The sequence below is a fragment of the Aulonocara sp. 'chitande type north' Nkhata Bay genome, linkage group LG6 (genome assembly GCF_057382095.1).
Source record: "Aulonocara sp. 'chitande type north' Nkhata Bay isolate Kocher_YH1m ecotype deep benthic linkage group LG6, A_spYH_male_GT1.1, whole genome shotgun sequence".
Lineage (NCBI taxonomy): Eukaryota > Metazoa > Chordata > Actinopteri > Cichliformes > Cichlidae > Aulonocara > Aulonocara sp. 'chitande type north' Nkhata Bay.
The window spans coordinates 39954372-39975171 of NC_141349.1; the positions used below are offsets into that span (position 1 = coordinate 39954372).

The 20800-nt window shown below is 41.9% G+C and overlaps 1 protein-coding gene across 2 annotated transcripts; it reads left to right on the forward strand.

Moving 5' to 3' along the window:
• Window positions 1–209: 209 nt before the first annotated feature.
• On the forward strand, window positions 210–18932 carry LOC147328502 (high affinity choline transporter 1-like). 2 transcript variants are annotated; one of them, XM_086296909.1, is made up of 9 exons: window positions 210–459; window positions 6467–6669; window positions 6803–6916; window positions 8035–8190; window positions 11681–11829; window positions 15190–15333; window positions 15491–15644; window positions 15774–15991; window positions 17165–18931. In XM_086296909.1, the coding sequence occupies exons 2-9, from the start codon at window positions 6486–6488 to the stop codon at window positions 17705–17707; spliced, it is 1662 nt and encodes a 553-aa protein (XP_086153035.1). In that variant the 5' UTR covers window positions 210–459; window positions 6467–6485; the 3' UTR covers window positions 17708–18931. The 2 variants fall into 2 exon arrangements, with proteins under 2 accessions (XP_086153035.1, XP_086153036.1); XM_086296910.1 differs by lacking the exon at window positions 210–459 and adding an exon at window positions 1238–1527 and having other exon boundaries at window positions 17165–18932.
• The last annotated feature ends 1868 nt before the right edge of the window (window positions 18933–20800 follow it).

Here is a 20800-nt window from a genome sequence, read left to right on the forward strand (position 1 = left end):
CCATCCTCATGTGGGCCAAAGCTAAGGAGGGGTCTGCTCTGCCCCTAGATTCTGAGCACTACTAATTGGCTGCAGACAGAACCAGGGGGCCAAGTCGCCAATCAGGTAGCACTAGCGGCAGCTTCCCTCTCCTGTGTGTTGTGCCTAACCCCTCCCACCCCGTGAGCTTTAAAATCAGGGGAAGTCTGGCTGCTGATTCTAGACTTCCATCCTTCTGCGGTGGCCCTAGCCTCTCTTTGAACATCATCTCTGACTCACCTCTTTCTTCTCAGCTTCTTTTTTTCAGATAGATTTTTGTTTACTTTCATTTAAAAGAACTTTCGTTACATTTTCTGGTAGTCTCTCATTCCCTCAGCACTGTGGACTAGTGTCATCCTGGACTGAGTTTAACACCTGGTCTGTGAGAAACGCCTCTGTTCCCTCTTCATCACTATAACTGAGTCGTACTGTGCACTTCAGGTATGTATTCAGTCACTGAATATGCTCGCATGTGTATTTGTTTTTCTTTGCCACCTTGTGTTACTTTCTAAAGACTTTTTGACATCACCTAAAATTCCACATGTTATTGTGTCCGTGTCCAGTCCACGTGCAGACTGTTTGTAAAGTTGTTCAAACTCAGTCAAGTTGGGACACACTTAGTGGAGTGCATGCCGGTGCCTAGAAATAGCACCGAGGACCTCCGCTGCAGAGCCAAATTGGCTCTCTGGTTTGTTTTGTGTGACTGATGAAGCATATCTCAAAGCTGCAATTTTCTAGTGTGTTTGATCGCGAAATAGAGAAGTGGCAGAAACTGGAACGATGCCCGGTTCTAGTGTAGTGTCAGAGTGTGATGACTTTGAATTAATTTTTAATGCTGATGTGGTGTTTCATAGAAGAAAGTGTTATGGGGATTTATACTGTAATAACGATGTGTGTGGGCTGCTTTAATAGGCAGTCCGCATTACGTGCAATTTTACTTATTTGGTCTTCCCTGTCTTCTCTTCCTCTAAGCCTTTAATCATCCAAGTTGTTCCTAATTATCTCAGTCAAAGTTGTCCTCGCTGGATTGACTCTTGAGCCTCATGCCACGTCTGTGTTCTGATATTACTTTGCAGCTGCATTCTAAGCGCTGTATCCGCCTTTAAGATAAATAATTTTACGCCGGTAATATCCATAAGCACTCTCTCGCTCAGCATCACAAAGTCACACGGGGGTGGGGACGTAGGAGCGAAAGGCTGCAAACCCAGAGCGCGCTGGAGAGCCAGTGTGACGGAAAAGTACTGAGAGGCTGACAAATTAGATGCGTGTATTGGTGTCTGCCATGGGGACGGAAGGCGGAGACATGCGAAAAATGCCACTGTGACAGGCGTCTGCACATGAGAATGTAAAACAATGTTGGACCAAAAAAAAAAAACCCAAACAAAACATAAAAACAGAAAGAAAAAAAAGGCAGCAACAGGTCTGCTCTCTGTCAGCTGAACCCGCTGCATTTAGCTCACGGCAAAGCGCTGATGTATCGTGAGATGCCCGACCTGCAGTAAATCTGCTGTGAGTGTTAAATGTTTGTTGTTGTTGTTTTCTGCTGTGTGACAACTAAATTTAAAAAGTTGTGTCATTTTAATTTAGTTGAAATAACACATAAAATAACGTTGAACGGAAATTTGTGTTTTTAAAACGCAACAGGTTTTTCAGGTTTGGTTGCTGTTTGCTTGGAAAAATGAGTGTTGACATATCAAACGGCTGTTCAGCAGCACAGCAGTTCATCTGTTTAACGCTTCTTTCTGTATTTCTGTAAGCTGACACTAATCAAATGGGAATTTTTGGTGACTTGTAAGTGGATTTCTTTTCTGCTTTTGGTTTGCACCATAAAGAAGAGAAAACACGACTACAAAGTATATCCAACTTTGAAGATGTGATTGTGTTGTATGTAAACTAATAACAGATTAATGTGTGTATAGATACACTGCACTGACAGCTACAGGCCCTAATAATAATAATAATAATAATAATAATAATAATAATAATAATAATAATAATACATTTTATTTATAGGCGCCTTTCAGACCCTCAAGGTCACCTTACAGTAACACTCATGTCTGCGCTGTATTCACACTTAGACCAGGTAGCAACAGTAATGGAAAATTACCAGTGATGAGTCGGCAGCCTGCTGACGTGACATTTATAGCAGAAGGGCTCGATGCCGATATAAAATGATGAATGCCGTTCATTGTGTGAAAAGGGTCATTAGAGTGATTTCTCAATGAGGCATGAAAGTAATAGGCTTCTCTATAGACCTTGCCTTGAAAGTATTCAAGCCAATGATAAATGAATGTTTAGCCTATGTAATACGATAATAGTGACAGAGAGACCAGTTTGCAGTCTGAAGGATTTAATATTTAATTTTTATTTTTCTAAGTTCATCCATCCATTCTCTTCCGCTTATCCTTTTCAGGGTGGCAGGGAGTGAGAGGCAGGGTGCACCCTGGACAGATCACCAGTCTGCCACATTAAAAAAAACAACCATTCACACTCATGGGCAATTTAGTCCCCACTATGGGAGGAAGCAGTAGTACCCGGAGAGAACCCACACAAACACGAGGAGAACACAAAGTCCACACAGAAAGTCCCTGGCCTGATGGTGGAATTGAACTCAGGACCTTCTGGCTGTGGGGCAACAATGCTAATTTCCTGGTTCTAGTAATCGTTGGAGGTGGTACCGCTTTTTTTTTTTTCTTTATCTGCACCAGAGGATCTAAGGACCAATGTGGTTCCTAAAAGTTTTAGAGGTTTTTACTTTATCTTCTGCAGAGTAGGTACTCTAAAGTCCAGGCTTTCGTGAGCTTGGACTTCAGTGCAAGGAAATGCAACAATTCCCTACAGCTTGTTTGAAGGGAATTGCTGTGGTTGGAATAGTTTTGCATTTCCAACTATTAGACAGCTATTACTTCACTCCAGAGCTCCTGGAAGATGTACAAATAGGAATAAGTAGTCCCTCTTTGCACCAAAAGTGGCGCATTGCACTTAAACCATGCTCCAAGTCCACTGCTTAAGCAAAGCGGACTGGGAACACATGTCAAGTTAATGTGAAGTTAAATTAAGCCAGCAAATGAATTGCAGACCAACAGTATCTATTGGTCCATGTATGGATACAGACCCTAAACATGCAAGTAGCATCCGACATATGGGCAGTGGATGCTGCTCAGCAGCTATTATTAGAGCTTTAGTTACATATTATGACAGCAAAATGAAAGAAATGCATGTGACTGTGTGCTGCGTAAGCTGACCTGTCAGGAGTTATTAAAAGAAAGCCAGCTGGTTTTTTGTTGCCTCTTACTTAATAGAGTTTAGTTGCCTGGTTGGGAGTTGCCTACAGCACACATATCTTGGCATCCTTTCAGTTGGACATCATTTTAGTGTGATCCAGGATCAAATACGAGCTAAAGTCAGCTGGTGTTGTGTCCATGCTTTCAACAGTGAACAAAAAAAAGGAAACAGAGTGAATTATGTCAATGTGAAAAGTGTAAATATGTGAAATAATGAATTTTTGCTTTTGCATTTGGACCAGAGAGGTCTGTAACATGAGAGTGGCCGGTCTTGCTAAGAAAAGGCAGACGATCCACGTCACTGGCCAAGTCCGTAGGGGCACGATATTCAGAGGGCAACGAAAGTCTGTGTAGTAAGCAAGGCAGACATACTGGGATGCTTTTCAACTCTAAAGTAGGTCAGTAAACATATATTCGGAAAGAGGGACTCCAAACCTCTAACCGGTCTGTGAAATGTCTTGCATGCTCTGATTGAGAGGAAAAGAGCCGGTTGAGAAAATAGTCTGGTCAGTTAAAATTGGCTTTTTAAGGAAAAGGATTAACTAGTATAAATCTTCCCAAATTCCATTTCACCCAATATGAAAACAGTCATATAAAACCCCATACATGTCCAAGGACAGAATTCTAAGCAAATTGAGATGCTGCTCAGTACCTACAAACAAACTTCACTAGTTATGGTGCAGATGTTTTAGGTTTATTGCATGCTGAATGTTAGTCATACAATATGAGGGGCCGTACAAGCCAAACTTCATTCTTTCACTCTCACACACATACATTCTTCATTCACACACATATACTTTCACTCTCACATAGTTTTATTTTAATTTTTATATTTAGATATTTTTATTCTCATGTTTACACATATTTAACACACACATTGCAATATTGTGCTCTCTTATACATGTATTTTAATGTACATATTTACAAATTTGCACTCTAACATACATGCATTTTCATTTATGCATTCCTACATTTTGCTCTCATTTACATGCATTCAATATGCATTTTATCTCACAAATAATATATGTATGTAAGAAGAGAATGCATGCATGTCTGAAGAAAATATATGTATGCAAGAGAATAATGTATGTGAATGAAAGAGTATAGTGGAAACAGAAGGAGTTTAATGGAAACGGAAGGCTGGGTGTCTGTACCGCTGTGATTGGCTGAGAAGCACGCGCGGGTCACTTTCAAGTGTCTGACAGCATGGAGGGGGGAGAAGAAACTCGAGTTCTTCAGCAAGCTATCAGGGTGTTAAGAAATATTTTATCATCTCCTGAAACGGTCACATCGTTGTCCTCGTCACTTGATTGAGATGGGACGGGCTCAACTGCACCCAGTGTTACCCACAGCACGGTGGAAAGTGAGATGAGGGAACTTTTTAGACCAGCTAACACCCGGGTAGCTTCAACAAGCCATGTAGCTACACGGAGTTCGACTGGCTTGGGGCAGTCTTTTATGGCGTTATTTTTGTGCCACTATTCTGAGCGCACATAAAAAAAATATTTGCAGGTGCAAGTGTTGCATTTTGAGCAGAAATTTATATTGAGCGAAGAAAAGCTGAATTTGAGTGAACAAAATTCATTGCTGCGTGCAAAAAATGTATTTCAGTTTTTGCTATTATCCACACAGACACACACACACAATAGCAGCCCCTCTCGCTCAGTTTTTGTATTTGCGCTCTCAACATTCCTGCCCATGCGCGCTCAACTCTTTGTGTACACTTATCGAGAGTGAAAGTATATGTGTGTGAAAGAAGAATGTATGTGTGTGAGAGTGAAAGAATGAATTTTGGCTTGTACGGCCCCTCATAAGAACTCATAAGACATTTGTTTTGCCAGAAAGAGTTGTATTTCTAGCCTGGTGTTCCTCACACAGTACAGAGGCACCGACTCAGATTATTCAGGGTTGTGTTTGCAGCCCTCTGTTCTCTTTAAACCTTTACAGCTTTGCATAGAAAATATGAGCACTTTAATGTAGCAATGATGCAGTTTGAACCCAGCTATGTTTGCTATATATAGGCAATAACAGTGTGTACAAACGCGCACACTCGAACAACAGGAGGAATAAAACACATGGGCTGTGTCAGTGTGCTTTTGAGGCTTTAGTGGACTCTGGCAGCGAGCCAGTAGCCCGCACAGCCCGTCTCCACCTCGCTCATTCCTTCCATGCTTCCATGTAAACACATTTTCCTAAAAGAAATTATTTTTTCAGCTTTAACTCGCACCAAAATTCTTTTTTTTTCCTCTTACATATTCTCTCATGTGTGTATGTAGGCTTCTTTTTTTTTTTAAACCAATTATTTATGAATGAAAAACTTTTAACCAATGAACTGGCTGTGTTTAAAATAAAGGAGTTGGTTTATAATAAGAAACATTACTGCTTTACTGTGATGTGTTCAATAATAAAACTTTAGCGCGTCTATGAGTGAGAGTCCGTTTTTAATTTTTTTCAAAGAAGGCTTCGGTGCAATGCCCTCTCACAGTAACTGCACACACACACACACACACACACACACACACACACACACACACACACACACACACACACGTATTAATGTGGCTCTCAGATGTGTTCACTTCCCAATGTTTGGGGCTGAAATTCAGGCTACTCAACCACTGAAGACGGGGGACAACATCTGTCCACCATCTTCATCAGTGCTGCCGAGTGTTATGGTGAGACCCCTTTCACCTCTTTGACTCTTCATCCTTCATGCCCCTTGCCTCTTATTACCCCCCCTTTTGCACCAAGACCCAGGCCCTCAGATGCTACTGCTCCTTTCTTATGTTTTTGGGGGTTTTTTAAACTCTAACCTTTTTTTGCTTTTTTAAAGAGGCATATAGTTTCTTTGCACTTTGCTCAGGTTTCATTAATACAAACATATCCTTCTGTTTTCTTTTCATTGTGCTTAATTTCTTCCTGCACATTATGAATGCACGTTTTTATCAGATTCTTCTCAGGTGACTTTTAAATGTATGCAAACGTGGCTCCTCCCCCATCTTCCTTGCGCTACAGTCCTGCAAATATTTATTTATACAAAAAAGAGAATTAGATGTGATTTATTTGTATTTTACAATTAAAAGACCTGCAAGCAGCATCTGCATGTTTCCTTTTGAAGCAGTTGGCGACTCAGTTTTTCACCAGCCTCTGATGTCTCTCTACAGGACACAAAAGTAGTTCAAGATGGCTCTCAATATACCAGGCCTGGTGGTGATGGCGCTGTTTTACCTGCTCATCTTGGGCACGGGCATCTGGGCATCCTTGCGTTCCAAAAAGGAGGAGAAAAAATGCACAGGAGACGGCATGGAGATAACTCTACTGGCTGGACGCAATATCAACTTACTAGTTGGTATCTTCACACTTACTGGTAAGGCAGTCAGATGGTGTGAATATATATACACTAATATATATACACTGAGTCTTTTGTATAGTGCACTAAATTTTGATCTTTGAAAGTGGTACATGAATAAGACAAGTGAGTTGTTTTTCTTCGTCCGCAGCTACATGGGTTGGTGGAGGCTTCATCCTGGGTATAGCTGAAGCAACATACAACCCAACACTAGGCGCAGTTTGGGCACTCATGCCTGTGCCCTATGTCCTGACCTTCTTCTTAGGTGAGTGGAACCCACTTATGAAACAAGAACAAAGAGAGCCACAGCAGGACGTGTGCAATGCAAGTACAAAGCACTCAAAGCACGCTCTGGGTCGATTAGAATAGAAGCGTGTCCGTTTAGTCATGCAGGTATTTTTTACATGATTTTAGTTCAGGCTTCATTTGATTGGATGCAACTGTGCAGGTCGGATTGGTGCTTGTTATCCTCACATTCCAGGGGTGGACTTTTAAATAGAAACAAAAAGTTGATGTCAGCTTTAATGAGCCTAACAACACAGCTTAGCCCCCTCCAGTGTTTGGAAGAAGAAAGTTCAACATTTGTATGCTTCATTTTACACCCAGGAGGAGCTAATGAAGGTCCTGTGGTACAATGACCTTTGGGTACGAGAGGTGCTATTGTTAGAGGAAGTCAGTCTAAACTGAAATCTATGAGAGAACTATGGAAATATGATAGAGATGTGAGCAGCTATAGGTTTAGTATTTTAACCATAATCACCTTAAGTTATCCATAGTGTGTAAAATGCATTAATAAAATGAGTGTCTGTCTGCAGCAGAAGTGTTACTGACCGCCGTCCGTGCAACTCCCTTTCCCGCAGACCCCGTTTGACTGCACCAATAAAAGTGTTGCTCGTGTTAAAAATAGTACTGTAGTAAATCAGTTTAGGATTTTAACTGGAGGCAACAGGTGCAAACAGATGAGTTTACCCCTAAGCTTGGGTTGCCTTCTTGTGAATTCACCAAATTGACAAACTCAGCAGGGCATCCGGCATCCATAAACATTTGTGACATGTTCAGTCATCGGCACTCGGGCACCTCTTTCACAATAGCCCACAGATCGTGAGAGTAATGTGAACTGGAGCCTCTTATCAGGAAATACAACATGCCTCATTGTTGGCCTTATGGCCCCATGGGTTTGTCTGAAGGTGTTTATTATGCTATCTGGAGGGAGAAATTGTTTTTTTCTATTGTTCAAAAGCGTTCATTCTTTCACTCGGCCACTAAATCGCTTCCTTTCTCTCTCGTTAATGAAAGATATATGTAAACGATGTATCCTAAACTTGACAACATTTTCAAGGAGGTAATCAGATGTGTTGCTAAATCCCTTTCCTCCTCCTGCAGGTGGCTTTTTCTTTGCCAAGCCAATGAGAGAGAACAAGTATGTGACAATGATGGATCCTTTCCAAAAGAAGTATGGGAATGTCCTTGCAAGTGCACTGATCTTTCCTGCACTGGTTGCAGACGTGCTGTGGGTGGCACGCACACTTGTCAGCCTGGGTAAGTTACTTCACACTTTATAAAAGGTCTGGCAACATAATGTGTACGCACATAATTGTGCAACCAATAGAGTATATGGTAAAAAAAGAAAAAACAGCAGGATACTGATAGTGGATGCTTTTTTGGCAAACAGCTTGAATGCTGTAAATAATTCAGAGGAAGGAAGCAGGTGAAGAAAACAATGCTATAAGAAAACTGCAAACAAAAGTTGTCAGTGAACAGCCAACTTTGTAAACAGTCGCTGGCTTGTAACTTCTTCACCAGCTGTTAACGTAGCTTAAAGAAGTTTAAAGAATGGGTGAAAAACACAAAAAACACACAAACAATAGAATTATAAGGTACACTACTTTGGGTAGAGTAATCTTATCACTTTGTCCTGCTCTTGGATCGATTTTGAGGTTCGCAATTGTTTTAAAGTTAACAGAAGACGATACGTTAGCATCTCAAAAAAACAAGTTGATAAGCTTTGCATTTTTAAAACAACTATTCCTTTTTTAGAAGGACCAGCTATTTATACCCTGCAAGATCTGAACAGAGCATTTCTCAGTTTATTTATGCTACTTTAGCACCAGCATGCATGCTAGTTATAATCTAGTTAGCTATACAACTCAGTTTAAAGTCAGACTAACTCGTTTAGCTTGAATAATTAGCTACAACAGGTATCTGCTAGCAACATTTGTAAACATCCTGATTGCTGGCTGTAAATAAAGCCTTGTCTAAAATGAAGGATTAATAGCCTAAAAAATGTAAACACCAGTGTTGCTAATAGTCCGTGTCAAAAAGACGAAAAAAACGAAACGATGTAGAGCGAACCAAGTACGCTGCTCTCGTGCACGGCTGTGAGGTCATCCTATCGGCTCTGCAAAGACAAATGTTGTCCCTTATTATAGGCACAATGAGGATGAGTGACTAAAAATAATTGCAGCTCTGGGTTATTGTTGTTACATAGTGTTCACCTGACTTATTTGAAGATTAATGTGGATCTTTGTATTATCACTCATGTTTAGGTAACAATTCTATTTCTATCAGTCATATGATCTAAAATCTCACCACTCCTGCTGGTAGGGTCTCTTTGTTTGTTTGTTTGTTTTTAAAGAGTAAAAGTTCACATACAAGGTTTGATGATGGATTGAATTTACTTTGAAATGTTCGTAAAGTAATGGGAATGGTGTGACTTATTTAACCTGCTTGTTTGGTAACATTGTTAACACTGTTTTGATGGTGTCGTGTGTATGTGTGTGTGGTACGTGCTGAGATGGTGAACGCAAGTGTGTATGTGCATGGGTGTTTGCGAAGAGGCAAAAGTGTGTGCGTGTTTGCGCGCCTTTGTGTGTGTATAATGTTTTCCTTTGTGTTTTTTAATGTTGTTTTCTTTTCCAGTGTTATTTGAAAAGGGGGTTAGACATCGAGCAGCCTTTTGATTGTGAAAGGTGATCAATTATTCCAATCAGATTGCTGTTTCATTAGAGACATTTTCCAAAGTTTGTGCCAGTTGTTACTAACGGGTAAATGTTACATGCTGAATTAAAGTTTAATGCCTGTGTGTAGTTTAAAGATTTAAAGAGAAGCAGTGAAATCTAATGAGATTTGTTTGAGTCACTTTAAGCTGTGCCAGTGCTCCATAAAAGGACTGGTGGGGAGGCGGGAATGCTCCTGGGACTCTTTTTTTTTTTTCAAACCTACAAACTGATATAGAATCAGGGGACACCCCTCCTTAACATGTCAGTGTAACAACGTCCACCAGTGTTTTTTTGGAAATGTTATGCAAACCTCCCTGATGTGCACGCATCACATGCGCACACACAAACACCTGATACTCCAGAGAGTGCTTGACCCACCAGGGCGATGTTGCTGAGTGACTGTATGTGTGTATGTATAGCATAAACCGAGCTGCTTTATGCTTGAGCGTGTGCCTCTTTGTGTGTGTGCGTGCGTGCGTGCGTGCGTGCGTGTGTGTGTGTGTGTGTGGGTGGGTACTTAACTAAAAAAAAATGCTTTCGATGTGCTGTCACTTAGCAGTGGAGTATCAACGGCACTGTCACGGTCCAATTTCTGCCAAGAAGAAATGTGGAACAGGACAGTTTGGAAGGGGGGGGGGTGCCTGTGTGTGTGTGTGCGTGTGTGCGTGTGTGCATGCACACATGTTTGAGGTTTGTAAGTGGGACAAGGATCTAATAACAACCTGGGGGGTGTTTGGGATGCTCTTTGCCCCTGTCCATCCCTGGTGCTGTTCATTAAGCCCCAGAGGCCCCTGGTTCTCATTCCACCTTTCCTATTCCTAAATTTAGCATTGAGGGGAAAGGCACAGTTCAGCACAGAACGCATAAGAGCTCTGATACTATATCTGGAAAACAGGCCATCCAGAAATTATTTACGATGCAGTGACTGTGCTGCATCATGTCCCACCCATCACAGAAGTGTCAGACAGTTTCAGAGTTAATGCTAAAACGTTAAATGAAGCCTAAGTGCAAAATAAAATGAACACCTGTATAACAAACCTTCCTTTGCAGGGCCACAAGGTCTTAGATAGTTGACACCTAGTCCAGTCGTTTACATTTTCCAATAAGAACCTGATAAAGTCAGAGAAATGGATCATATTACAATAAAATACACAAACAGGGTTAAAGGTCAATCTAAAGCGTTCATGTCTCAGTTCATAATGATGCAAAGCTAGTGGGGAAGTTGAGAAGGGGTGGTAAAGAAGGGGTGGTCAGGTAGCTGTAATGTGGGTGGGGTGAAAGGTCAGTGGGGTGGATGGTGCCGATCTGACACTTCTCTGTTTAAGGGCATTGTTGTGGTGTGGCTGCAGGCTGCGGCTGGGGGGACCCTGGCAATGTGGCAGAGGAGACGGTGAAGGTAGTGATGTTTTTGCTTGTCTTGTTTGAGTAACAAGATCTCTCTCTCTTTTTTTTTTTACTCACCTATTTAAATGTACTTGTTTCATTCCTTTTTTTTACACTTGTTTCACACTAGAACACACTTCTCCACACCTCTGTCTTTAATGTTTTTCTTTTAAATGAAACATCAATATTACAAAGGGTGCTAACTCGCCCAAACAAGAGGGTGAACCTGAACATAGTGGAGTCACAATCAATAGGCTGCTTTCTTTTGTGTTCCTCTATGGTTTTTGTTAGTTTTGTCATCATCACTTTTATGTTGTAGCGTTGCTTAACATAAGGTTTAAACCAAAGTCACCCATGCTTAAGCGTAACTGAGTTAAACGGCTACACATGTAATGTTGCTCTTATGAGTAATGTGTTAATACTGCATCTCTATATGTGAACAGTATAACCAGACAATGTTTCTCATTAGAACTTAAAATAAGAGTGGATGTGGTGTGTGAGAGAGCGTATTTAAAGAGAGACTGAGAACCTAAAACCATCTAATTAAACAACGAAAGTGAGAAGCTGCATGTAAACATAGATACACTCATCTGCACCCGAGTGTCCGTCAGTCCTCCGATGCTCATCGCTCTGCTCTGTTGTTCCAGGTGGAACCATGAGCGTGATCCTGGACCTGCCCTATGTCTACTCCATCATCATCTCCTCAGTGGTGGCCATAATCTACACACTGCTGGGGGGGCTCTACTCTGTGGCTTACACAGACGTCATCCAGCTGATCCTCATCTTCATCAGCTTGGTGCGTAACCGTCTACTGATATGGCAACGCAGGGGCTCCCGCTGAGAGACAAATATTATTTAAGCATGTATCCTATCAGGTTACTCGCTCTGCTGCATGAAAGAATATAGAAGGATAAGATTTCAATATAGAGTCAACAGGTAGCTTATTAACAATGCAAACTGGTGCTATTAAACCAGGCTCTGGTTTCAGTAGCTTATTTGAAATTTCCATCACTCAGTTTTCAAAATGGCTGCCATCCACATAAGCAAATAAGATTGTTGATGTTACAGCTGTCAACTGCTAAAAGGCTGCTATGTAGGCGCGTTCATGTACCACCGTTGGGAAGCCCCATGTTTGTCAAGGCTCTGTCTGCACGCTAAGACTCCACGTCACACCCCCAAAAGTTGTTATTCTCTACCTTTGCAATGGTAGATCTCCACATTTGTTCAACGGCAACTTAAGGACAACTGGCAGCCCTCGTGGCACCAGCATGCTAGTTGTTAGTCGAGCAATTCTACAGCTGGAAATGAGCAAAAAATGGACCTGAAACCTTTTCCCTAAATGCTGATTAAGCTTAAAAGTTTAGAAACTGATGAGTAGGCTTCCGTCACGAGTCATTTAATATCTGTTCTTTGATCTTAATATCACATAATCTTCTGCTGCCGGTGGTGTTTTCAGAGGTTACAGAATTTTCCATTCTACAAAGAACTTCGGGTCTTTCAATTCAATTCAATTCAATTTTATTTATATAGCGCCAAATCACAACAAAAGTCGCCTCAAGGCGCTTCATAGATACAGAGAAAAACCCAACAATCATATGACCCCCTATGAGCAAGCACTTTGGCGACAGTGGGAAGGAAAAACTCCCTTTTAACAGGAAGAAACCTCCGGCAGAACCAGGCTCAGGGAGGGGCGGCCATCTGCTGCGACCGGTTGGGGTGAGAGAAGGAAGACAGGATAAAAGACATGCTGTGGAAGAGAGACAGAGGTTAATAACAGATATGATTCAATGCAGAGAGGTCTATTAATACATAGTGAGTGAGAAAGGTGACTGGAAAGGAAAAACTCAATGCATCATGGGAATCCCCCGGCAGCCTACGTCTATTGCAGCATAACTAAGGGAGGATTCAGGATCACCTGGTCCAGCCCTAACTATATGCTTTAGCAAAAAGGAAAGTTTTAAGCCTAATCTTGAAAGTAGACATAGTGTCTGTCTCCCGAATCCAAACTGGAAGCTGGTTCCACAGAAGAGGGGCCTGAAAACTGAAGGCTCTCCCTCCCATTCTACTTTTAAATACTCTAGGAACAACAAGTAGGCCTGCAGAGCGAGAGTGAAGTGCTCTAAAAGGGTGATATGGTACTACAAGGTCATTAAGATAAGATGGGGCCTGATTATTTAAGACCTTGTATGTGAGGAGCAGGATTTTGAATTCAATTCTGGATTTAACAGGAAGCCAATGAAGGGAAGCCAAAACAGGAGAAATCTGCTCTCTCTTTCTAGTCCCTGTCAGTACTCTTGCTGCAGCATTTTGGATTAGCTGAAGGCTTTTCAGTGAGTTTTTTGGACATCCTGATAATAATGAATTGCAGTCGTCCAGCCTGGAAGTAATAAATGCATGAACTAGTTTTTCAGCGTCACTCTGAGACAGGATATTTCTAATTTTAGAGATGTTGCGCAAATGAAAGAAAGCAGTCTTACATATTTGTTTAATATGTGCGTTGAAGGACATGTCCTGGTCAAAAATGACTCCAAGGTTCCTCACAGTGTTACTGGAGGCCAAGGTAATGCCATCCAGAATAAGAATCTGGTTAGACACCATATTTCTAAGATTTTCAGGGCCGAGTACAATAACCTCAGTTTTATCTGAATTAAGAAGCAGAAAGTTAGCGGCCATCCAGGTCTTTATGTCTTTAAGACATTCCTGCAGTTTAACTAATTGGTGTGTGTTATCTGGCTTCATGGACAGATAGAGCTGGGTGTCATCGGCATAGCAGTGAAAATGTATGCTATGTCTTCTAATGATGCTGCCTAAGGGAAGCATGTATAATGTAAACAGAATTGGTCCTAGCACTGAACCCTGTGGAACTCCATAATTAACCTCAGTGTGTGAAGAGGACTCTCCATTTACATGAACAAATTGGAGTCTATTAGATAGATATGATACAAACCACTGCAGTGCAGTACCTGTAATACCTACAGCATGTTCTAATCGCTCTAATAGGATATTATGGTCGACAGTATCGAATGCTGCACTAAGGTCTAGCAGGACAAGCACAGAGATGAGTCCACTGTCAGAGGCCATAAGAAGATCATTTGTAACCTTCACTAAAGCTGTTTCTGTGCTGTGATGAGCTCTGAAACCTGACTGAAACTCTTCAAATAAGCCATTCCTCTGCAGATGATCTGTTAGCTGTTTGACAACTACTCTTTCAAGGATTTTTGATATGAAAGGAAGGTTGGAGATTGGCCTATAATTAGCTAAGACTGCTGGGTCTAGAGATGGCTTTTTGAGTAAAGGTTTAACTACAGCCAGCTTGAAGGCCTGTGGTACATAGCCGATTATTAGAGATAGGTTGATCATATTTAAGATCGAAGAATTAATTAATGGCAGGACTTCTTTGAGCAGTTTTGTAGGAATGGGGTCTAAAAGACACGTTGAAGGTTTGGAGGAAGTAATTATTGAAGTTAACTCAGAAAGATCAATTGGAGAAAAAGAGTCTAACTTAACATCAATGGTACTAACAGTAGCTGTAGATGATATTACATCTGTGGGATGGTTACTGGTAATTTTTTCTCTAATGATAAAAATTTTATTTGTGAAGAAGTTCATGAAGTCATTACTAGTTAACGTTAAAGGGATGGTTGGCTCAAAAGAGCTTTGACTTTTTGTCAGCCTGGCTACAGTGCTGAAGAGAAACCTGGGGTTGTTCTTATTTTCTTCAATCAGTGATGAATAATAAGATGTTCTGGCTTTCTTATAAAGCAGCAAACTTTTTCTCCAGGCTAAATGATGATCCTCTAAATTTGTGACACGCCATTTCCTCTCCAGATTACGAATCATCTGCTTTAGGGTACGTGTTTGAGAATTATACCACAGAGTCAAATACTTCTGATTAGAGACCTTAGTTTTCACAGGAGCTACAGTATCCAGGGTCTGTGTTGACTTAGACGTTAAACCATTTAAGTCTGCAGACAGAGAAGATTTTATGTGATTAAGAATGTCCAGAACAGCAAATGAATTGACTGTTTTTAGTTGACTGTATTTCACTCAGAATAAAAACAGTCAATAAAAAGTGTTGACGTCCTCAGTGTCTGATGAAAAATATCCCCTGCTGAGCTAATAATCAGATCATCTGTGTTCTTGCTTGTGTAAACAGTGGGTGTGCGTCCCTTTCATGATGACCAACCCTCACTCTGTGGACATCTCGCTGACTGCATACAACGCAACTTTCCAGGCTCCTTGGGTCGGCACCGTGGAGCTCGATGAGGCTGGCAAGTGGTTCGATGACTTCATGCTGCTGGTGAGTGTGAATGCCACACGTGGAAATGGTACTCAACATTGTTTAAACTTGGCCAAGAATAACAGCAGTGGCTTCACTGCAGGATTGATCTTGTCCTGTTTCACACTCCAAGCCGATTCCTGTCATCGTGTCTGAACTGTGTGTGTGTTTGTGCCAGGCTCTGGGCGGTTTGGCCTACCAGGCGTTCTACCAAAGGATCCTGTCCTCCTCATCTTACACCCAGGCTCAAGTGACCTGCTTCGCCTCTTCGGCCTGCTGCCTGGTGCTCGGTATCCCCTCAGTCCTGATCGGGGCCGTGGCTGCATCTACAGGTAAAGCCTCTAAACTTGCACCTGTGGAAAATTCCTTCATCAGCTTTTCGCCTTAGCACATATTTCTTACTGATATGATTGTGTCCATCCCCTTAATGTGGAAATTTGATCTCGCCTGCTTCCTGCTAGATTGGAACTCAACCTCTTATGGATTGCCCACCCCGTACGAGCGCGAGCAGGCAGGATCCATCCTCCCCATCGCTCTGCAGTACCTCACACCCCCCTACGTCTCTGTCATTGGCATTGGGGCTGTAGCTGCCGCTGTCATGTCCTCCATGGACTCGGCCCTGCTATCCTCTGCCTCATTGTTCTCCTCAAATATCTACAAGAACATCATCAGGAAGCAGGTGAGTGTTTTTAGCAGCACTAATCGGATTGTAAAAGCAGCAGTGTGTTCTGCTCTGTTGCATTGAGGCAGCATTATAATGTCTGTGCATCCTTTTCTTTTAACTACCTATCTTAACTCCAGGTCATTGCAAATGGAGCCATCGTAGCATCATATCAACCGTGGACGGTTTACCAAACAAGCATGTGGTTTTGTACTATGCAGGAAACCTCACCCTTGCACAGAGGTGGTGGGGATATTTAAACTTAGAACCTTCTTACTGTGAGACGACACCACAGCACCAGTTTGCAGTGTCCTATTACTACTTGATCCTGGTCTGAAGGTCCATTGTGCTGCCACCTTCAGGTGTAATGCAATGCCATTTTTGTTTATGTGAAGGAAAAGTTCCATTAGGGATCAAATATGATCTTCCAGAAAAGGCGTGTCAGCGTCTGCTGCTCAAGAACACTTTGTTCCTAAATGAATCATCCCAGTGGTATGGACAACTGCGGTAATGCTGATGAATCATCCAATAAGGAGGCTTCGTTAATTCAACTGACAATGCCATCTTGTTAGTCATAGATCAGCAGCTGTAGTGCTCACCATCTTTTGGTTTTGCTGAATTTGCCGACTTTAATTCAGCAAACTGTCGTCATTTATGCTTCTCAGATGTTAAAAACATCCCCCCATTTTGAACTGTCATCACCATAACGGTCAGCGTAGATAAAACACTGTTACTGGTTGACGTAAAACATTGTTTTTCATGTGCCGGTGGCAATTTCACTTCATAAGAGATTTAATTTTCTGGCATACTGTGGAGATACAAATGATGATTCACCAGGATTAATCATCAATTTCCTTTTAAAAGACATGAAACACAATGTGCAGCCATTTATGCAGGATATCTGTGCTTAAGCTGTAATAATCATTTCATTTACATTAACATTTAAAGAAACAGACAGCATGAAAAAAAGTTCTTAACTGTGCAGAAAGAATTATTTGAAAGCAACGACCTGTTTCATTATTTCAACTACACCCAGTGTTTCCTACAGTGAGACTGTTCACTGCTGGCGTCTCGCACAGTGGCTTAGATATACAGCATCTCTTCACCTTGGAGGGCTCAACAAGCTGCATGTTTATGTAATGTATTATTTAACTCTGTTTGTCTGTCTTGTCATTTCCTCTGCTCCTTCAGGCTTCAGACTGTGAGATGCAGTGGGTCATCCGTATCTCCGTGGTGGTCGTGGGTCTGGCTGGCACCGGCCTCACCTTCCTGGACAGTAGCGTCCTGGTGTTCTGGCTTGTCGGCGTGGACATGTCCTACACCATAATGTTCCCTCAGCTGGTCTGCATCCTCTTCTTCAAGGTCTCCAACGGTTACGGCGCCATCGTGGGCTACATAATGGGGCTCGTCATGAGGATCCTGAGCGGCGAGCCCCTCATTGGCCTCCCACCAGCCATCCAGTTCCCCGGCTGCCGGCTGGACAAGGAGGGAAAGCTAACCCAGTACTTTCCCTTCCGTACCGCCATCATGCTCATCTCTCTAATGTCTATTCTCCTTGTTTCATTGTTGGCGTCCATCATTTTCAACAAGGGCCTGCTGCCGGAGAAGTGGGATGTGTTTAATGTCAAACGCAGGCAGAGAGCAACATCCAAGGTCGCACACGTTAAGAGGACCAACTCAGAAAAGGAAGAGGCTGCCGTGGCCAAGCAGCTGCTGGACACCACCAGCTGCTGAGAAGTCTCACAACAAGGGGGAGAAAGGGTGGGCGCCGGCTGGCGGCATGTTTGTCTGCCGGCTGGGCACGATTTCACAGAGGGGGAACAGCAGCAAAGGCTGGATGCTTTTTACAGTTTGTACAGCACTGCTGACACAACAGCAGCAGATATGAGCTGAGCTCTCTGGTACCCGACCTATGAGCTGTTGTCTTCTAAAGAAAATACAGTAAAAAAAAAATAGGCTCCCTGGCTAAAAGCCATAAGCCTGTGTCGTATAAATAGCCACAATAATAACATTCACACAGACCCAGAATAAAATGTTGCAGTTTGTGCTGCATTCTATTTAAATCATTAGTCATTACTTAAAATGGAAACAAATTACATACAGTTCATTAAAACCATTTCATTTTTTCTTTTTTGCTACAAGCTTACAGTAGTTCACTTTCACAAGCACACTTTGACAGGTTGAGCTGCTGCCCAGACCTGAATTTTCCTTTCCTAATGACCACCAGCACTGTGGTAAAAAGACACTTGCACAAAAAAGAGACTTTGCACAAAAGGAATAATCAGTCCTCCAGGACGTTGACGATTATAACAACACACAAATAGTATGTTGTTATTTATTAACATTTCACATAGTCATATGATCTGCATCGCAGCGCTGTGCAGCGGGTGCCGCTACCTTTCCTCTGATTGTCAGCAGGACGCGGCTCTTTCACATAGAACAAAGAAGTGTCACCCTGAGAACAAAGAACGAGTGAACGTTTTGCACGGCTTCATATGAGAAAGATGTTTAGACAGTTCATTTCATCATCATCTCCTTCCTTTATTCACTAAGGCTGCCTCAAGTCCAATAATGCAGCAACAGCAACTCTCCTCATCTTGCTAGTTAGGTTAATTTTAAGTCAGCTGATAAGCTCGGCTGCAGTGCAATGCTGGAGGTGCTGAGAAATAATAAAACTCATGAAATGGCAACAGAAACACTGATGGAAGTGACACCAGCACTATCTCGTGCTTTTTAAACGTCCCATTTTTTCCTCCCCCCTCCTTGTCTGCTGAATGATGAGTTTTTTTTGTTTTTTTTTTCCTTTTTTTTTTTTGTTTTTCTTCCTAAATGACATCAGAAACAGCAGTATGCGACATTACGTGATGGCAGAGCTTCAGTTCATCCTTTGTCATTTTTTTTTTTTTTTTTTTTTTTTTTTTTAATAAATAGGACAGGGGGAATGAATGAGAGAGAGGGGGGGAGAGAAAGAAAGAAAACCCAAAGGGGAGAAGAGACGGTGAGAAGGGGGGGGAAGAGAGAGAGAAAAAAAAAAACTCCTGGGTCACCTGTATGGAGAAAAAAAAACAAAACAAACAAACAAAAACAAACAGAGGAGACAGCAAACAACAAAGAGCAACATAATAATAGAGAAAACAAAGCACCATCACAATAAACTAGCTAGTCATAGATATCAGTATTTACTAAGTAATAAACGATATTGTGCAGCACGCAAGATAGCGCACAGTGTGCTTTGAGGCAGCAGCCAAGAAAGCTTTAGTCCGCGTCTGTGAATACCCATGTGTGCATACCTGTGTGGATCAGCATGCTTGCATTCCAAAGGTTTCTCCATGTAATGATCTGCTAGGGAGTGTGGGGGGGCCACAGCCCCGTCCTCCAGGGTGTGAAGCGGGTATGGAGGAGATCAAAACTCCAGACATCCAGAGGCCCCCAGAACACAAGAGACCATGGAAGACCAACAGAGGGGCAGCCGCGCCACTGTCCCAGTAAGAGCTGAGGAGAGTCCCAGAGTTTTGCTGTAAAGAAAAGCAGGGGGAGATGAAACTGTACACCCGCTTCGCTCAAATGCATTTCACAAAATAACTGAGTGTAGCAGTTTATTCCACGACTGCGCAGAGAAGTCGCCAAACATCTCCCTCGTTTTCCTCCTCGCTCATTCCTCTTTCTCACGTTTTTATTTTTTCTCCAAGAGTACGGGAGAAGTGCCTTTCTCTTTTTTTGTTTTTAACGTACTGTCGTTTTTTTGTAACTGTATGCAAAGCTGTAGTTTAGCGTGGGATCATTTTTTCTCTGAGGCAGTGCAAATGTTTGCAGCTAAGATTCAGAGAATTGAAAGTTTTACAGCAGTGCAAATTCTACTCCCTTTTATTGATGATTTGATTTTTAAGACTGTGTAATGTCTTTTGTTGTGTGTTTTATGTGCACTAGATGCCTGGTAGTAGCAGGAAGCCTTCCTCTGCCATGCTGTTGCCTTTAATGTCACTGGAAACCTGTTTTACTAAATTGTTGATTGTGTAATTCACAGACTAAAACTTTCATATACGCTAGTCACTGCTCTTATAGCTCATAGTGGTATTGTTGTTTTTCAAGTATACAAAACGTTACATTTTTTGGCTTCTATCCAACAGTGTGAATGTGAACGAGCCGTCAGAAAGAAGAAAAAAAGCAAAGACAGATAAGGACATGCAGGATATGATGCATGTGTCTTTTTATACGTGCGATTGTGATTCCTACTTGTATTATTACTCTTGTGCTGTAAATTCTGATCATAATTTGTATTTCTACACTTTCTATTTTTTATCAGTTGTTCGCTTAGGTGCAGAGTAGAAAACTTTATCTCAAGTTAGCAAAATAATATATAAATTCACCTTTGATTTTGCAGAACATGAATATAAATATAGAATTTCAACAGGTGTTGATGAACTTTCGAGAGCAGTGATTGTGAACACGTGTGGAGAAACTGTACGTGCCTACATGAGCACTCCTGTCCCGACAGCCTCAGATTACGTCCACATGACGTGATCTGAAAGGAAACTCAGCAGCCGTCCTCGGGAGGCTGTCTCCGGTCCAGTGAAGGGTGGCACAGTCTTACAAAAAGAACGTTTTAAAAATGCTGCGTACGTTTGTCGTGGCTTTCATTTCAGTTGCGTGTTGGTCAAACAGCTCTAAAAGTGCTGGACAGTGGTGTTTGTATTACAGTGTGAGTTCTATATTGTATTTTGTCCCCTAAACATGTATTTGGTTTTATACTATCATGCATGTCATTTACTGAGTTGTTTGTATACTGAACTTTTGTGAAGACTGTTCTCTTCTTGCCATTTGGCAAGG

What these genes read in the sequence shown, in the direction of transcription:
- LOC147328502 (XM_086296909.1), top strand. Translation starts at nt 6,486, where the DNA reads ATGGCTCTCAATATACCAGGCCTGGTGGTGATGGCGCTGTTTTACCTG. An exon ending in TGGTATCTTCACACTTACTG is followed by an intron (nt 6,670 to 6,802) that starts GTAAGGCAGTCA and finishes CTTCGTCCGCAG; the next exon opens with CTACATGGGTTGGTGGAGGC. An exon ending in ACGCACACTTGTCAGCCTGG is followed by an intron (nt 8,191 to 11,680) that starts GTAAGTTACTTC and finishes CTGTTGTTCCAG; the next exon opens with GTGGAACCATGAGCGTGATC.